At 38.1% G+C, this 17,922-nt stretch overlaps 1 protein-coding gene across 20 annotated transcripts in view; it reads right to left on the reverse strand.

Moving 5' to 3' along the window:
• Nucleotides 1-205: 205 nt before the first annotated feature.
• The window catches only part of ZPLD1 (zona pellucida like domain containing 1), a 290,118-nt gene continuing 272,401 nt past the window's right edge, over nucleotides 206-17,922 (reverse strand). For all 20 annotated transcript variants that reach the window (XM_054700638.1, XM_054700641.1, XM_054700645.1 and 17 more), the window contains 3 exons: nucleotides 16,673-16,781; nucleotides 3,057-3,086; nucleotides 206-2,622 (listed from right to left, as the gene is read on the reverse strand). In XM_054700638.1, coding sequence (XP_054556613.1) covers nucleotides 2,447-2,622; nucleotides 3,057-3,086; nucleotides 16,673-16,781 — 315 coding nt within the window. In that variant the 3' untranslated portion in view covers nucleotides 206-2,446. The remainder of the gene's footprint in view (nucleotides 2,623-3,056; nucleotides 3,087-16,672; nucleotides 16,782-17,922) is intronic.

Genomic DNA, 17,922 nt, shown 5'->3' on the forward strand with positions numbered 1-17,922 from the left:
CTCACAAATATGTCACCCATCACAGGAAACTCAGTTTGGGGAGGTCAGCCTTCATCCAGCTGCAGATGCTACTCTGTTGGATCAGACAACTGATTTTAAGTTTAATCTTAATATTTGTTGAAGTAGGAATAGAATATTGAGAGTAGGCAGGAGAATATATTTAAAAATAAAACAGGTCACTATTTTAAAATATTCATTTATAATTATTTTATTAAACAATCATCTTTTACATGTCATCAGACCTTACCCCTGAAGTGCAAAAAACAGTTTGAGGTATTAAAACTGAAGGAACATTTGCACGTATTTTGTAAGGATGTCACACTATAGCAACTGGATAATTCAGTATAACTAAATACTACATATAACTTCAGGCCTTTAAGAACCAAGCTATATCAAACAAGCCTGGTTTGTTTCATTATAGCTCTGACTCTCCCATTTATAATAAAAGGGTAACAAAATAACAATATGAGATTTAAATTGCTTGCAAAATATGTCCAATATCCAGTGTTATAAAATAGTATCTAGAACTTAAAAGGTCAGCAGTTGCAACAGTAGCCATCCTAAGGCACAAAAATCAAACTGGCTTCTGTGATGTAATGTCCTATTTGAAGGACTTCATTCTCAGATCAAAATAAATTCACTTAAAGTATCTGAGATAGATATTTCCAGAATATTCCAATATTATCAACATCTACATAGGGCCACATAAATAGTATGCTCCATATAATTTAAAAAGAAAAGTCTTTCTTTTTAAATTAAAAAATATATTTGTTAACACAGATAATTCCGAATAGCCATTTCAAAGATATTTTAAAGTAACACAAGGAAGAAGAGCTTGACTTCTTAAATGACACACTTTTTTATATTAAAAATTATCCAGAAACTTTCTAGATTCCATTCACTCTGTGTCTATACCTTGAAATAGAAAGTTAAGGCAATTATATATCTAATTACCATAATAAAAACAATTTCTTCTGAACTATTCAGGCAAATTGGAAAAAAGGTTTTTGATTTGGTGATTAATTTAATTATTAATGAGAGTGCAGACACTTCATTTAAAGCAAATCTAAAATCGCATAGTGATTTACAGGTAGTATAGTAAATTAAGTCCTGAATGTTGAACAAAAGTTAGCTTCTACAGTGATTTTTACAGTTACCACCGGAATTCCAGTAGCTGCTCACCGTAGGTTTGGGGATTCGTCATTGAACGTTTTCATTTGTTCAACGGTGCAAATAAACACAAACAAAGGGAAGGCTGATATTTTTATAAGAACACATGTTGCTTCAAACACGGGTTTTTTAAAATATTTTTGCAAATATTGATAAAGATCAACTAGTTCTTTTTACTTTACTACTAAAGAAACGAAGTGTTTATTCTATGCCAATCAAAACACTTTAAAAAGAAGGCCACCTCCAATTTGTTTTTCCCACATCAGAAATTTGTGGGAAAAAGAACATTTTTTTCATGGAGACTTCAACAATGTTCTGCAAAATACACTTAACCTGTTTCATTTTTGTTCTAAGGGAAAAAAGAACACAGGTTGTTAAAAATGCGCATAGGAATACTCTGCTTCCTGGCGGGGACAATGTTCCACAGCTACAGTCGGCTTTCCCATCTACTGGTTCTGAATTAAGAATAATCTTTGCAGTTACCTCACTGCTGGAAACACAGCTGTGACAGCAGCTGAGCTGTTTACCTGGGAGGAGAGTCAACATGTGCTGATGTTCTCACATGAACCAGAAGAGGAAAACCAATCACGGCCAGCCCTATCCAAATGAATAATGATCTAGGGCCATTTAGTATCTTCTGGAGGTTAATGAATATTTTTAGTGTTTGCTACACAAAGGGATGCTCCAGGTTAAGATACATTTCCCAAGAGTTTTTGGTTTTCTTTAATGAATTTCAACAGATATGGAAGCTAGCCAATATCACAGGAAGGTCATAGAATGATTAATTAAATCTTAGGAGTCCAAACTGACCAGTCCAATTAAAACATATCCCTAAGCTGGAATAAAACAAAAAAGCAACTTTCATTTTAGGACCACATGTGTAGTCTAAATACCATCACATTGAATTGTGATGCTTAAGGGAGAATATGCAACAAATTCCTTTTTTTTTTTCCTATGCCTACTTTTTAATCTCTATAACTAATGATCAAAAAAGTTGAAATAAAAGGAAAATGACAGACTGTGGGATCTAAGTCCTGTATATCTTTTGTTTATTATCAGTATACCTATTGGTGCCATGCAAATAGGGCTGACCACACACATAAGTGACAAGAACAATATTATCCAAATTCTTTCACTATCATGTTCATAAGCTACACAGTGAAATCTATCAAACTTACAAATACCGAACGCTGGCTGGAATTCAATTCAGATGGAGCACTGACTGATCACAAGATACAGTCAGCAAAGCCTTCACAAGACCAGGGACCTGTTACAGTCAATCAAAAACAGGGTTTCTTATGCCATTCAACACCAAACTGGTGGGTGTCTTCCTGTGCAGGAGGGCCAGTGAGCACAGGAGAAGGGAAAAGCTCATGACCCCCAGGATGACCACACCTGAAATTAGCGCACTGGTGACTGCGTTCAGCTGGAAAGGAGGTTGGTTTGGAGAACCTACAAGGGATAAAACACACACAGTGAAAGATCCAACATCAGATTTATATCACCTTATCCCAATGTATACCTAAGAGATCTGTCACCAGGAACTTGTAGAAACAATATGACACTGGGTTATACTACAATCTATTGCTTTGTAATTCAACCCAATACCCAAAAGATTGTGTGGTTCCATGGCCCAGAATCCCTAAGGTAGTTAAAAAAACAGATCTTTAAAATGGTATAAGTTAAATGAATAAAGTGAAAATTGATCAACAAGTTGCCTATGAGTTTAGAAGTCCTCAGGGAGCTGTTATTTAAAACAGAATAAATATAAAAGAGCAGAGATCAATACATTTAGATAATGGCAGTTTTGTTAGCTAGTCATCAGAAAATAATTAACATTTTAAAAAAATCATACTTTTAAATTCATTGTATGTTAATAATCTTACCAAGCTGTGAATTGTTGGTTGGAGTCTCATCTGGAAGGGAACAAGAGGGAAAAAAATAAGCAACATTGGGTTTTCAAATATTTACCTATGTTTACTAGAATTCTTCCCCCCTTTTTATATTTATATATATTTTACATTATTGTTAATTTTTAAACAATATTTGCCTCCATCCCCACCCCAAAGATGTAGTCCACATAGAATTTCCTTCACCAATTTACCTGTGCACCATCACCACAGTCCCCTGGGCTCCTCTCTCCCTCCCTCTGATCCCTCTCCCTCCTCCTCCCCTGCAGGATATCTCTGGTTTATAATTGTCTGTTTGTTTTTGTTTTGTTGTATTGTGTTTTGTATTATTATTATTATATTTCCCCCGATATCTTATTTGGTTCTCCTATATTCCTCCTATAAGCAAAACCATCCAATAGCTTTCTTTTTCCTTCTAGCTTATTTCACTGAGCATCATTTCTTCTAGCTCCATCCATGTTGCTGCGAATGGCATTAGTTTATCTTTTTTGATTGCTGAATAGTATTCCATTGTGTATATTTTGATCTTCTTGATTCAGTATCTATTTTTGGGCATTTGGGTTGTTTCCATAGCTTAGCTATTGTAAATAGTGCTGCAACAAACATAGGAGTACAGGTATTCTTTTGAATCAATGTTTTTGTGTCCTTTGGGTAGATCCCTAAGAGTGGAATTGCTGGGTCATATGGTAGCTCCATTTTTAGTAGACTGAGGAAACTCCAGACAGCTTTCCATAGTGGTGGGACCAGTTTGTACCCCCACCAGCAACGTAGGAGAATTCCTTTTTACCACATCCTCGCCAATATTTGTTGTTCCTAGTTTTTCTGATATGTGCCATTCTTACTGGTATAAGGTGGTATATCATTGTGGTTTTGATTTGCATTTCCTTGATTATAAGGGATGTTCAACATTTTTTTCATATGCCCGTTGGCCATTTGCATTTCCTCTTTGGGGAAGTGTCTTTTAAGTTCTTCTGCCCATTTCTTGATTGGATTATTTACTTTGTTCTTGTTGAGTCATGTGAGTTCTTTGTATGTCTTTGTGATCAGTCCCTTACCAGTTGTATGGAGTGCCAAGACTTTTTCCCCTATCAGTGGGGTGTCTCTTTGTTTTGGTTATGTCTCTTTTGCTGTACAGAGCCTTTCAGTTTGATGTAATTCAAGTGTGTTTACTATAATTCTGTTATTGTTTTATAGCTATAGGTCCCTTCACCTTCACTCACAAGCTCCATGGAGAAGGCAGTAATAAAAGTCTTCCTGAACCATTCTCCTTTCCCATTTTCTGCCCCACACATTCTAGATTTTATCATCTATCACCTTCCTAAGCCCACACCCTGCCATTGCCATGGGTATACAAATACAATCACAAAATATACTATGCTGTATTCTTTCATGCCAACTTTGCTTCATCATTATCTCTCCAGTAAGGTTAGTAAGGGCAGTAATTATTAACAGTTATTACATTTTTATAGCCCTATAACTCACCATTTGTTATTCTGTTATAGAGAAATATTCATTATTTAGTGCAATTCTATTCTAAGTGTTGCCAATTTGCCCATCATAATCTGCAAAAACATCATTTTTAAGTTTCAAAAAGATAAATTCACACTTAATAACTAAATGAAAGAAAAATGTGACTCCTCAGCTTCAGTTGTAGTTTTATTTGCATCTATTAAGTAAAAGATTGGATCTGTTGATTTTTCACTTTTCCCTGGCAAATAATAAATGCAATGAACGTTTTCACTTGGTTTCCCAAATTTTGTTGCCCATTTTGTGATCATGTAGTAATTAACCCTTGAGCTTATATAATGAGTGAATTTCACATTTGTGTTTAAATATGTGTGTGTGTATGTCTCTGTTTTTTATTTGAACCACAAAATGTGTACATTTGATTCTGGAGCACAAGCATCATTACAATTAATAGATGTATAATGTCATACAGTTTGTATGTGATCACATAAATCTTCTTATTAACCATATGGTTCAGATACCCCCATTTTACAGATGAAGACACTTCCATCTGTCACAGGATCCATGATAAAGTAAACATATGCTTAACTGAAAGCTCAGTTTCAGAGTCATTTTTCTAAAATAATATAAACTAACCAAGTATGGAAAATATCCTTAGTTACAAAGATAAACATCTGAAGATATAAAACTCCAAATAATTACTGGGAGAACCTGGAGATATATTTATAAAACAACAGATGCTACTTATTTCCAGGCACCTGAGTCCAGGCAGTAATGATGGTTCTTCTGTTTGCTCCTGAAGAACTGCTGGGTTGTCAGAAAAATCATGATGTATTTTTTTTTAAACTTCAAGTTTTTATTATTTTGAAGTCACATTTTCTTTTCCATTAATTTAACTTATACAGAATCAGTCAAAGGGTTATGGAAATGATATAAAAAGAAAGGAAATCCCTAACATAGAGGCTACTCTATAACCCTCCGTATTATATAAAATAGTTAAATTCCAAAACAGATTTTAAGCAGAAAAAGAATCTTCAAGTAGAGGTAGAAGTTGTGATGTCTGAATTGAACTTTGAAGGTAAGAATGGTTTGAGGAGATAGTTATAATCCTTTCCACCACAAATGGTAGAAAAACAGGTGCTAAGAAGTCCAAGTAAAGGGATTTCTTGGTCTAAGGTAAATCATATGTTGTCAAAAGAACCTTTTATAGATCATTTAATTGTCACATGATGTATTTTTCTATGTTTTCAAGCAAAATTGCATCATGATTTTTCCAACAATCCAATATAACCAAAATTCACAGAGCACTTATTCACAAGATTCTTTACAATGGTGCATGCAGTACATTGCTTTAGGACAAACAGAAAAGCAACACAACATTTCTTTTATAGGACATCATTAGGAAAATCCTAATGGAGAAATCCTAATCTCCAACCAATAGCATTTGATAAGACACTTCCTTCTCATGGAACTAGATGGGCTGAATGGATCGTGACTGGCTCATCCAAAAGATCCACAAACCTTTTTTCCAAGACAAACTGCCTCAATGGAACATGCAGGAGAATATATAATGCTCTAAAATTCCTTTCTAAAACCAATTCTTTGTTTACAATACACAACTTCCTTTTTATTAATGTTTCTATTAAAGAACAGAAAGCTCTCCCTCCTGTGCATACCTAATAAGGTAAAGTGCTATGACAAGATGCCCCTAACATTAATAAAAGAAATAAGACTATCCCTCTCTTCTCCCAGTGATCACCAAAACTCTGTAACAACAAAATCCAGATATCCAGGTGTCACCTATGAGGACTTGGCTGTGGGCAAAATCTCCCCGTGTGGGGGCAAGATACCAAGTGAGCCAAATGAGTTCCAAGTTTCCAGACTGAAAAGTGGAAAGCATCCTACCTTTGGCACATGGCAGGAATCAAAACATGTAATATTTGAATATTATTGAAAGTGTATTTGATAATGAATAAAAGTAGAGAAATTCACTTTATCTAGATACATTTCTTGTACCCTGCAATTTAGTATCACTGTGAAAAAAAAAAAAAGGAAAAATCAAACCATGTCTAGCAGAGAAAGGAGATAGACAGCTTTTTTTTTTTTTAATATACCTGGGGAATTGGAATACTAAACTTGGTGAGCTCTTCAAAAGATGTATAGCTAGCTGAGGGCCCATAGAAAGGAAGTGATAGCAGCAATACTACAGCTGTGAGAAAGCCAGAAGTGGCAGATAACTTGTCATTCTCTGCTTTTCACTCATATAAGTTTTGAAATAAATGGCAAAAAATGGACATCAGTACAAAGATATATGGGGAATGAATATTTTTCCTTTTTTTTAATAGAAGCAGGCTGTTTTTTAAAAACTTCAATGATCTATGTAGTGAAATAGACTACAAATTTCAAGAAACTTTTTATTGTCCATTGTGTTATGTTCATTAATTGTCCACTGTAGTCTACCCTTGATTGTTAAATCTCTGAGGGTAAAAATTGTGGCTGGTTCTCTATAACACTCCCGGTTCCCAGCATAATGCCTATATCAGGCAAGGACTAAACAAAAATGCTCAAGTGATTTATTCAGCACTCTATGATACTAGTAGAACAAGACTTTGGCATAGACATGTCCATAGACATTTGTGTTAAATATGATTAGGTCCTATTGCCTTTTAGGCATTTTTTATATTTTTAAATTTCCAGAATTATACCTCATGATAAGCATTGCCGTACCAGACAGTTTTAGCTTTTGATAGCTTAAAATAAGAATGCTTTGTAAATTTTGAGAATTTTGAATATTGGGGATGTGAGTATTTCCCTAAATCAACTAAAAATGAATTAAGAATGTTGAATAGAAATAACCAGAATGAGTCGGGGCGGAGCAACATGGCGGCAAGGAGACGCTGCGAGTAAGATCTCCCATTAAAAAAAGTGAATAGGGAGGAAAAGCGGCAGGTCCAGTGAGAACCGGACACGGAAGATAAACGGGTGACGCCAGCGAACTGCCCGAAGAAGAAACTGGCCATAAAAGAGGACTAGAAGGGAGGGAAGCGCAGAACCCTGCTCCCCTCCCCCGCCCACAGAGGCGGCACTCTCCGACCGGCAGAGAGGAGGAAACAACAAACCAAAACGGCCCACAAGAACAAACGACGCAGCAAGTGGGACTGTGAGCGGAAAGGAACTATTGCAGCCACCACACCCCGTGAACGGGAGCTGAGGCGAACCCTGCAGGATCCGCCGCAGCGGTGAGCGAACGGCTCCGGGCGCCGTTAGAGAAGAACAAAGACCCCGGGAGACGCGCACACAGCCCGGGCTGCCGGTAAGCTGGCGCGGGAAAGCGGCGCGCTCGGCGCGCTTGAAAAGCAAGTGCAGACCTGGATCGCGGCTGCCCAGGTCTCCGCGCCTGCGACCTAGGCTTGCGGGGAGACGACCTAGGCTTGCGGGGAGACGCGCGGAGGTCCTCACTGAGGTGAAGGTCCCTCCCTGAGTGAGCAGGAACCAGGCGCCCAGGCACGGGAGCGGGTGCAAAAGGCGCCATTCCCGCGCCACTGAACTGGGCTACAGCCCGCGTCCTGGAACTGAGGGCTTTGAACTGAGACCCTGGGCACGAAAATTCGGGGCGTGGTTTCTCCACGACGGTGGGGCACAAGGCAGACACAGCACCCCAAAGCTGTTGAGGTGTACCCTACCATTCCCGCTCTGTTCTCTGTCCCACGGGGTGGGGGGAGGCGAAAAACAGCCCCCCAAGGACAATAGGAGAGATCTCTGGCGCCACCTAGCGACCAGGAAAAAAAAAAGTCACTAACACCATATAAAACAGGACATTTCTTAAGACTGCTTGAAAAGGGCAGAAGGTTTCTGGAGGACCCAGTGGCCAGCCGGGAAGTTATTCCACGCCAGGCCCCTTCCGACCAGCAGTCTGAGCCCACAGAGGGAGCAGGCACCCACGTCCGGGGCAGACCGGGTGCGCAGAAGAGTGTGCCTGAAACCGGAGGCGCAGGGACTGCATCCCGCTTCGCCATTTGAGAACAGGGACATTTCTTCAGTAAAAACTGCCTAAAACCAGCAGAAAGCTCCCCCAGAAGACAGAGATGGCTCCTGGAAGAGCCAGAGGGGAGCGGAGAAGTTCACCCAAGATGTCAGTCAGTCCGAGCAACACAGTGTCCCAACGCATACGACAAATTAGAAAACAGACAGTAGGGAGTAGAAGAACCACACGCAACCTAAAAACTCCTCAGGAAAGAAGCACACCACAAAAAGAAAACCACTCCCCAGATTGCAACGACAGCAACTTGGAAGAACTTCTGAGCCTTCCAGAAAGAGAATTTAAAATTGCCATGATTAAAAAAGTGATAGATCAGAAGAAGGAAATTGAGTCCCTAAAGAGGGAAGTAAGAGAAATGCAGGAGATCAAAGAATTAATGGAGGAACTAAAGAACTCTGGGAAAAGCAATGAAAGCAGAATAGATGAAATGGAAGAACGAATAAGTAATCTTGAAGACACAGAAATAAAAAGAACCAAAACAGAAAAGGAGAGTACGAAGGAAAAAGAATGAAGAAAGACTTCGGGAACTATCTGACTCCATGAGGAAAGGAAATATAAGAGTTATAGGAATTCCAGAAGGAGAGGAGAGAGATGTAGGAACAGAGAAAATATTCATGGATATAATTGAAGAGAACTTCCCAAATGAGAAGAAGGAGCTGAAAATTGATATACAAGAAGCAAGAAGAACACCAAACTTCCACGACGAAAGGAAAAACACAGCAAGACACATAATAGTAAAGCTCCCAAGAATCCAGGACAAGGAAAAAATAATGAAGCTGACAAGAGGGAAGAAACAGATAACATTCAAAGGAAAACCAATCAGGCTGACATCAGACTTCTCTGAAGAAACACTACGGGCAAGGAGAGAGTGGAGGGACATAGTCAACAGACTCCAAGAAAACAGATGCCAACCAAGAATACTCTATCCCGCAAAGCTCTCTTTCCTCCATGAAGAAAGAATATGGACCTTCCCAGACAAAGAGAAACTCCGGAATTTCATTGCGACTAAACCCCACTCCAAAAAATACTACAAGGAATCCTAAAGCCAGAACCTCAGAGGGACGAATAACAACGAAAGAAGACCAAAAAAAAAAAAAAAAGTTATTAAAAGAATAAATAAATAAAATCAAAGGAAAGACAAACATAATGGCAAATATAGATGCTAACATATCAATATTAACTCTAAATGTAAATGGACTAAACTCTTCAATAAAAAGACACAGAGTTGCAGCCTGGATTAAGAAACAAAACCCAACCTTTTGCTGTCTCCAGGAAACACATTTAGCTACAAAAGATAAAAATAGGCTCAAAGTCAAAGGATGGAAAACAATCCTACAAGCAAATGGGCCAAAAAAGAAAGCAGGAACAGCTATACTTATATCAGATAAAACAGACTTCAAACTCAAAAAAATAAAAGAGACCCCAATGGTCACTACATTATGATTAAGGGGACAATACTTCAAGAAGAAATAACACTCATTAACATATACTCACCAAACGAAAGAGCACCAAAATATATCAGACAACTGTTGTCCTCTCTGAAAACAGACATCAGAGAAAACACATATGTAGTGGGAGACTTCAACACACCACTATCAACAATGGATAGATCAACAAGACAAAAAATAAGTAAAGAAACTAAAGCTCTAAATAAGGACCTAGAGCATTTGGGCTTAACAGACATCTATAGAACACTAAACCCAAAAAAAACGGAGTACACATTTTTCTCAAGCGCACACGGATCATTCTCCAGGATCGATCACATACTGGGGCACAAGACAAATATCAACAGATACACCAAGATTGAAATCATACCAACCATCTTTTCTGACCACGAAGGCATCAAACTAGAAATAAATCATAAAAAGAAGGCAAGGAACTATCCTACCTCATGGAGATTAAAAGCCACACTACTGGAAGACCACTGGACTAATGAGGAGATCAAAGAAGAAATTAAAAAATTCTTTGAATTGAATGACAAGGAGGACACCAATATCCTAAATGTATGGGATGCAGCAAAAGCAGTAATAAGAGGAAAATATATAGCAATAGAAGCTCACATCAAAAAACAAGAAAGAACTCAAAGAAACAACCTAATCTCGAAGCTCAAAGATCTAGAAAAAGAACAACAAAAAAACCCCAGAACCAGTAGAAGAAAAGAAATAATAAAAACCAAAGCAGAAATAAATGAAATTGAAACTAAAAAAACAATCCAAAAGATCAATGAAACCAAGAGCTGGTTCTTTGAAAAAATAAATAAAATAGACAAACCCCTAGCCAGGCTCACAAAGGAAAAAAGGGAGAAAGCACAAATACACAGAATCATAAATGAAAGAGGAGAAATCACAACGGACACAGCAGAAATCAAAAGAATAATCAGTAACTACTATGAACAGTTATATGGAAACAAGTTCAACAATCTAGAGGAGATGGACAAATTCCTACAACTCTACAATCACCCAAAGCTAGATAAAGAAGAAATAGAACACCTAAACAGACCAATTACAAGCAGCGAAATTGAAATGGTAATTAAAAACCTCCCCAAAAACAAAGCCCAGGACCTGATGGATTTACAAATGAATTCTACCAAACATTCAGAGACGAATTAGTGCCTATCCTTCACAAACTCTTCCAAAAAATTGAGAAGGAAGGGACAATACCAAACACGTTCTATGAAGCCAATATTACACTAATACCAAAACCGAATAAGGACAACACAAAAAAGGAAAACTATAGGCCAATCTCCCTAATGAACACTGATGCAAAAATCCTCAATAAAATTTTAGCTATCAGAATCCAACAATGTATCCATAAGATAATTCACCACGACCAAGTTGGATTCATTCCAGGGGCACAAGGATGGTTTAACATCCGAAAATCAATCAACGTTATCCAACACATCAACAAAAAGAAATATAAAAACCATATGATAATATCAATAGATGCTGAGAAAGCTTTCGACAAAGTGCAACACCCATTCATGATAAAAGCCCTTGAAATTCTTGGGATACAAGGAACATACCTCAACATCATAAAGGCCATCTATGACAAGCCAACAGCCAGTATCATTCTCAATGGTGAAAAGCTGAAAGCAATTCCATTAAGATCTGGAACAAGACAAGGATGTCCACTCTCACCACTGCTTTTCAATATAATACTGGAAGTCCTAGCCAGAGCAATAAGACAAGAGAAAGACATCCAAGGAATCCAAATAGGAAAAGAAGAAGTCAAACTATCACTATTTGCAGATGATATGATAATATACATAGAGAACCCCAAAATCTCCACAGAAAAACTAATTCAACTCATCAATCAATTCAGTAAAGTGGCAGGATACAAAATCAACACGCAAATGTCAGTAGCCTTCCTATACACAAACAATAAATCTGAAGAAGAAGAAATCAAAAAAACACCCCTTTTATTATCGAAACAAAAAAATCAAATATTTGGGAATAAATCTAACAAAAGAGGTAAAGGACCTATACAAAGAAAACTATAAAACACTGTTAAAAGAAATAGAAGAAGACACAAAGAAATGGAAAGACATCCCCTGCTCATGGATTGGAAGAATAAACATTATTAAAATGGCCATCCTACCAAAAGCAATATACAGATTCAATGCTATTCCAATCAAAATCTCAATGGCATTCTTCAAAGAAATAGAACAATTATTGATGAAATTCATATGGAATCACCAAAAACCCCGAATAGCCAAAGCTCTACTGAAAAAAAAAGAAGGAAATGGAGGCATCACACTCCCAGACTTCAAACTATACTACAAAGCCATAATCATCAAAACTGCATGGTATTGGAACAAGAACAGACATACAGACCAATGGAATCGAATAGAAAATCCAGAAATAAACCCACAGATTTATGGTCAACTAATCTTTGACAAAGGAGCAAAGACTATGCATTGGAGCAAAGAAAGTTTGTTCAATAAATGGTGCTGGGAAAACTGGGTCGCTACATGCAAAAGAATGAAGCTTGACCACTACCTCACACCATACACAAAAATCAACTCAAAATGGATTAAAGAACTAGACATAAGACCTGAAACCATAAAATACATAGAAGGAAATATAGGCGAAACACTACGGGATTTGCACATCAAAGACATCTTTACAGACACATCACCCAAAGCAGTGATAGTGAAGGCAAAGATAAACAGCTGGGACTACATCAAATTAAAGAGCTTCTGCACAGCAAAAGAGACAATAACAAAAACAAAGAGAAACCCCACCAACTGGGAGAACATTTTTGCACCCAACACTAATGATAAAGGACTGATCACAAAAATCTGCAAAGAGCTGATGAGACTCAGCAACAACAAAGAAAATAATCCAGTCAAAAAATGGGCAGAAGAGCTAAAAAGAAACTTCTCTGAAGAGGAAATGCAAATGGCCAACAGACATATGAAAAAATGTTCAACATCACTTGTCATCAGGGAAATGCAAATCAAAACTACCATGAGATACCATCTCACACCAGTGAGAATGGCACATATTAAAAAAACTAGCAACAACAAATGTTGGCGAGGATGTGGAGAAAAAGGAACTCTTGTGCACTGTTGGTGGGAGTGCAAACTGGTCCAACCACTATGGAGAGCTGTGTGGAGATTTCTGGACCTACTAAACATAGAGCTTCCATATGATCCAGCAATTCCACTCCTAGGTATTTACCCAAAGGACACAGAAACATCAATTCCAAAGAGCACCTGCACTCCTATGTTTATAGCAGCACTGTTTACAATAGCTAAGCTTTGGAAACAACCCAAATGCCCAAAAATAGATGACTGGATCAAGAAGATGTGGTACATATATACCATGGAATATTACTCAGCATTCAAAAAAGATAAACACATGCAATTTGCAGCAACATGGATGGCACTGGAAGGGATCATGCTCAGCGAAATAAGCCAAAAAGAAAAAGAAAAATACCGGATGGTCTCACTCATAGCAGGAATCTAGAAAACTTAAATAAGGGACCAGGAAAATGAATATAAGAAAGTGAAAATCAAAATCAACAAAAAACTATGAACCAGAGACACTTTTTGGGGGGTGGGGGGGGGGAGGGGAAGGATTGGGGTCAGAATGGGGCGTTTGCAATTGTATGGGGGAATATAAAAATAAAATTTAATATTTAAAAAAAAAAAAAAAAGAAATAACCAGAATGGATTTTATTTCATTAAAGCAGAAAGCAGAAGTTTGGAGGTTTATCAACTCATTTAACTTGGCCTAAGTCAGATGTCTAGGGGAGAAAGGAGTGGTTCAATGAATAAATAAAGCAAAAATTCCAAGTATCAGAGAGCTTTGAAGAGAGCAAGCCAAGCCTGAAATGGGACTTGTCTACATATAATAAACCACAGGATCTGAAAAGATGAATTCTAAATTATGTAAGATAAAACTCAAGTGAAACTAAGGAAAAAGGGTGCCCTTGGTCATTAAACTGGATAGAAAGCTCACAAAGGTTTTGCATGTGGATTGATAGGACCTGATTTTTTAGTTCTGTGCTTCTATGAAACTTGAAATAAAATTTTTGGTATTCTACTGCTATTTATCAAAATCGTAAAAAACAAATCCACAGATTAAGAAAGAAATGAAGGGGATCTGGAAGGTCTGAACACGATCCTTTGGCAGTTTTGTGAGAGGCAAGACCAAAGTGACTAAAAGACAACCCTAGTGTGCCTGGAGATAAATGTCATCCTTGAGATGGAAATAGGTTGCAATGGGTAAGAGAGAAGTCCAAGGATGACATTAAAAGCACTGTAATCAAGGTCTCCCCTGGTGGAGCAGCGGTTGAGCGCTGGGCTGCAAAGCTGCCCGCAGCCTCTGCAGCAGCCTCTGCAGCAGCCTCTGCAGCAGCCTCCGCAGAAGCCTCTGCAGAGCTGGTTTGATCCCCGTCCCACATGGCGCGTCAGATCTCTCCTGCCATACCCACTGCTCCCCTCAGCACTTTATTTCATCAGTCTGCCTGTTCTGTTCCCTGCTCTGGCTCTGGTGAATTCTCTCACCCTCCTGTGCTTCTGACTGTACCCAGTGTTTGTATAAATAAATAAATAAATCTTAAAAAAAAAAAAAGCACTGTAATCAAAGGCACTAGCTCTTCAAGGTTTCAGTATAGTTACATGGGTGATTGGATATGGTACAAGTGAAAACTACCTGGATAGCTGGTTGGCTATCATAGAACCAGAAACTTTTTCCACTGGAACTCTTTATTTGGTAATCCTTTCTAGGATTTGGGAACTTAATAATTTTTTGTCTTTATAAAAATTATCTTATGCTAAAAAAAATTTGGAATTTGTAATATTTGCATTCGATGTGGACCAGGTATGAAGGAGGTCAGGAGGTTAATAAGGAGGAAAAGCTACCTATTCAACATAGGCAGAGAGAAGTCATTTTTTAAGGTTCTCTTCTTACAGCAAACTGACAAGATAGATATGCACCACAGAAATAAAACATTTTAATTATACCTACATAAAGCATTCCTAATTATTGCCAACAGGAGCTGAGTTTCTATGCAGTGTAATTCTCTGAGCTATTCCTAATCATTAAATAGAGATAAGAGTTGAGCCCTTCACAAACCATAAACAAGTCATTTTCAAACTATTCAAAACACATACCAAACCCTCAGGGAATCAGGATTAAGTTTGAAATTTCATATTTAATAAATTTCTGCATTATTTAAAAGGCCTATTAGTTTGTTTTTAAATAATGCTATGTCTACCCAAACACAGAGGAGTGAATAATTAAAGCAATTGTCTGGACTTTCAAGCCAAAACCACTTTTTGCTTAATTACCTATTTCAGGCAAAACTTTCTTTTTATTGTGGAGTAGGAGGCATGGGAGAAAAAGTTAAGATACCAACTGAACCACAGTACTAGCCTTGCTGCTAAAATGAAATGGAGGGAAAAAAAATATTATAATATAATCCAAGCCAGACTTCTGCCCTTTTTGGGACAGATTTAGAACTATAGTGTTAGAAACAATTATTTTTAGACAGCATTATAAAAATGTAATTTTATGATTTTAGAATTATGCTGTGTTTATGTAACAGTAAAATATACACTGTAAGTCCTCAATGTCAGTAAGACTACATTTTCAAGCCCCTCTTTTGAAAAAAAATGAAGAAACATTTGCCTAGAGAAGTGATATAAAACCTCAAGTCATATCACTTGTTAGGACAAAAGCTGGAACTAGAACTGGTTTCTCTGACTTTAGTTTGTGTTGAATACACTGCATGTCTCTTTATTCAGCTGATTCTGGTTATCTCTTGGTTACCAGAACATAAAACAATATCCCCTTGGAGAATGTGTGTGTATGTGTGTGCACATGCACCAATTTTTGTACACCTGGTAATATGTGTATATGAATATTTGTGTCCATTGGATTCATAAGCATGAATGTATGCATTAGATGGTGGTTTGTAACATTTCAGGATCCTGGGAGGAAACAAATGGTACTCAAGATGTAGGGAATTCACAAGAGAAAATCAAGTTACGTGAGCTATGGGTTAAAGGGGGGTTTCCAGAATTCAGAGAGAGTTTAATAGAGAAAGGTGTCTGGCCGGATCAATGAGGACTGCACCCCAGCCTCTGACAGAGTCACCAGCTGGCCAAACCCAACCAGAAACCATGTGTCCAAGAAACCAGAGGACACAGCTCACATAGTTTCTTCCTCGGGAGCAGAGATCAGGGAAAGGAGGGTAGAGTAGGCCTTGAGGGGCAAATGAAACATTCGGGGCGGGGGGGGAGAGGGGGGTCGGGGGGGTGGTGGTGCTATTGTGTGTGTGTGCGTGTGTGCATGTGTGCGTGTGCATGTGCGTGCGTGTGCGTGTGTGTGTGTGTGTATCTGTCTGCTTCAGGGAGGGAGTGTGATAGGGAATGTGGTAAAGACAACATTGCCCTTTGTGTGTGAGTTGAGAGAAAACAGGAAACTACCGGTGAAATTGAAGTTGTTGAGCAGTTTATCTTGTCTCACAGTTAATTAGGGCTGTTTAGGAACCACTTTGAGCTCCCCTTAGATGCCATGCAAGGAATCAGTTGGGGAGCCTCTATTACTGCACACAAAAGAAGGAACAATCTTACCACTCCGAGTAATGATGGGACCCGCAGACAGGACTGCGTTTCCAGATGTGCTCTGGGGGCTCCACGTTGTCCTCCTCCCGACATCTCTCCTTTCTCTGTTGCCACAAATCTGAGGTGTTAATGAAAACAAATGAAATTCCACACCAGCATAAAACCATTTCTTTATGGCCATTTAGAAAGCAGATTCTTTTGCAAGAGATACCACATGTTTAATTTTATTCATTTACTTCTGTGCATTTATTTAATTACTTTGCATATAACTGCAACAGTGTTCCGTTATCTTGGTTTGGGCCACATTTCTTATTTCCTCTCGTATTTGTGCATTGCCTCATTAATTTACATAACTCCACTGGCTTTCCTGAAAAAGAGCTGTGTTTATCAAACTTTTTCACTTTTATTTCTCTCAAGCCTTTAATAAATGTTTCCCTGAAATGTTAGTCAGCACAGAGCCAAGGGAACGTGGACTCTCCATTTAGCTCCACCGGATATAGCTAGTTGGGTTTAGTCATCAGTGATGGTGAAGAAATGCAAGAATGTGAGCATAAATCTAAACATATTAAAGCTATTTCAAATTTTAAAAATGTCTGCATTTCTCTCAGCTTATCATCGATGTGACCCCAGGCAATCTGCCAAAACAGATTTTTTTAATTCAGTGTTAAATGGATCTATATTTTAATTATGACTGTCTGAATTTGAATCCACACCTTTTATAGCTTCTAACTTTTAATGCAAGAGATTCCTGGGTTATCTGGTCCCAATCCACCTTCCTAATAACATCTCTCCCTCCTCCCCAGGCTCTCCAACATCTCTACTCTCTTCCACAGCCTCACGGAAGGACAGATTACTCTATTCTGTCTGTGACTTTGAGCACCCTTTGACATCAAGTGTCTCTCACTCACATGTTGGTTTTGTCCCTTTGGGATTCACCCATTTTCAAAGTCACAACCAAGATTCATCTCTTCCACCAATCCTCCCAACCTCTGCTACCCCATCTCTCTCACAGTGATGAATATTACCTCCTGCTACAATCTACATACATAACTGCCTTTGCACCGTAACATTTTTGTCTTGTTTACTTCTATGACTATCTCACAATCCTAAGGACTGAATTGAATTCAGAATTTATGCAGAGTTCATCTCTGTATTCCCAGTTTGCCTGGCACAAGGCAGGCATTCAACAGATTTTTACTGGACAAATGAATAAATGCTGTGCTAAACGCTTTGACCTGATGCACATCCTCTTTCTATGT

The sequence above is a fragment of the Talpa occidentalis genome, unplaced genomic scaffold, assembly GCF_014898055.3.
Source record: "Talpa occidentalis isolate TD23 unplaced genomic scaffold, MPIMG_talOcc4v2.1 talOcc4.4, whole genome shotgun sequence".
NCBI classification, from domain to species: Eukaryota; Metazoa; Chordata; class Mammalia; order Eulipotyphla; family Talpidae; genus Talpa; species Talpa occidentalis.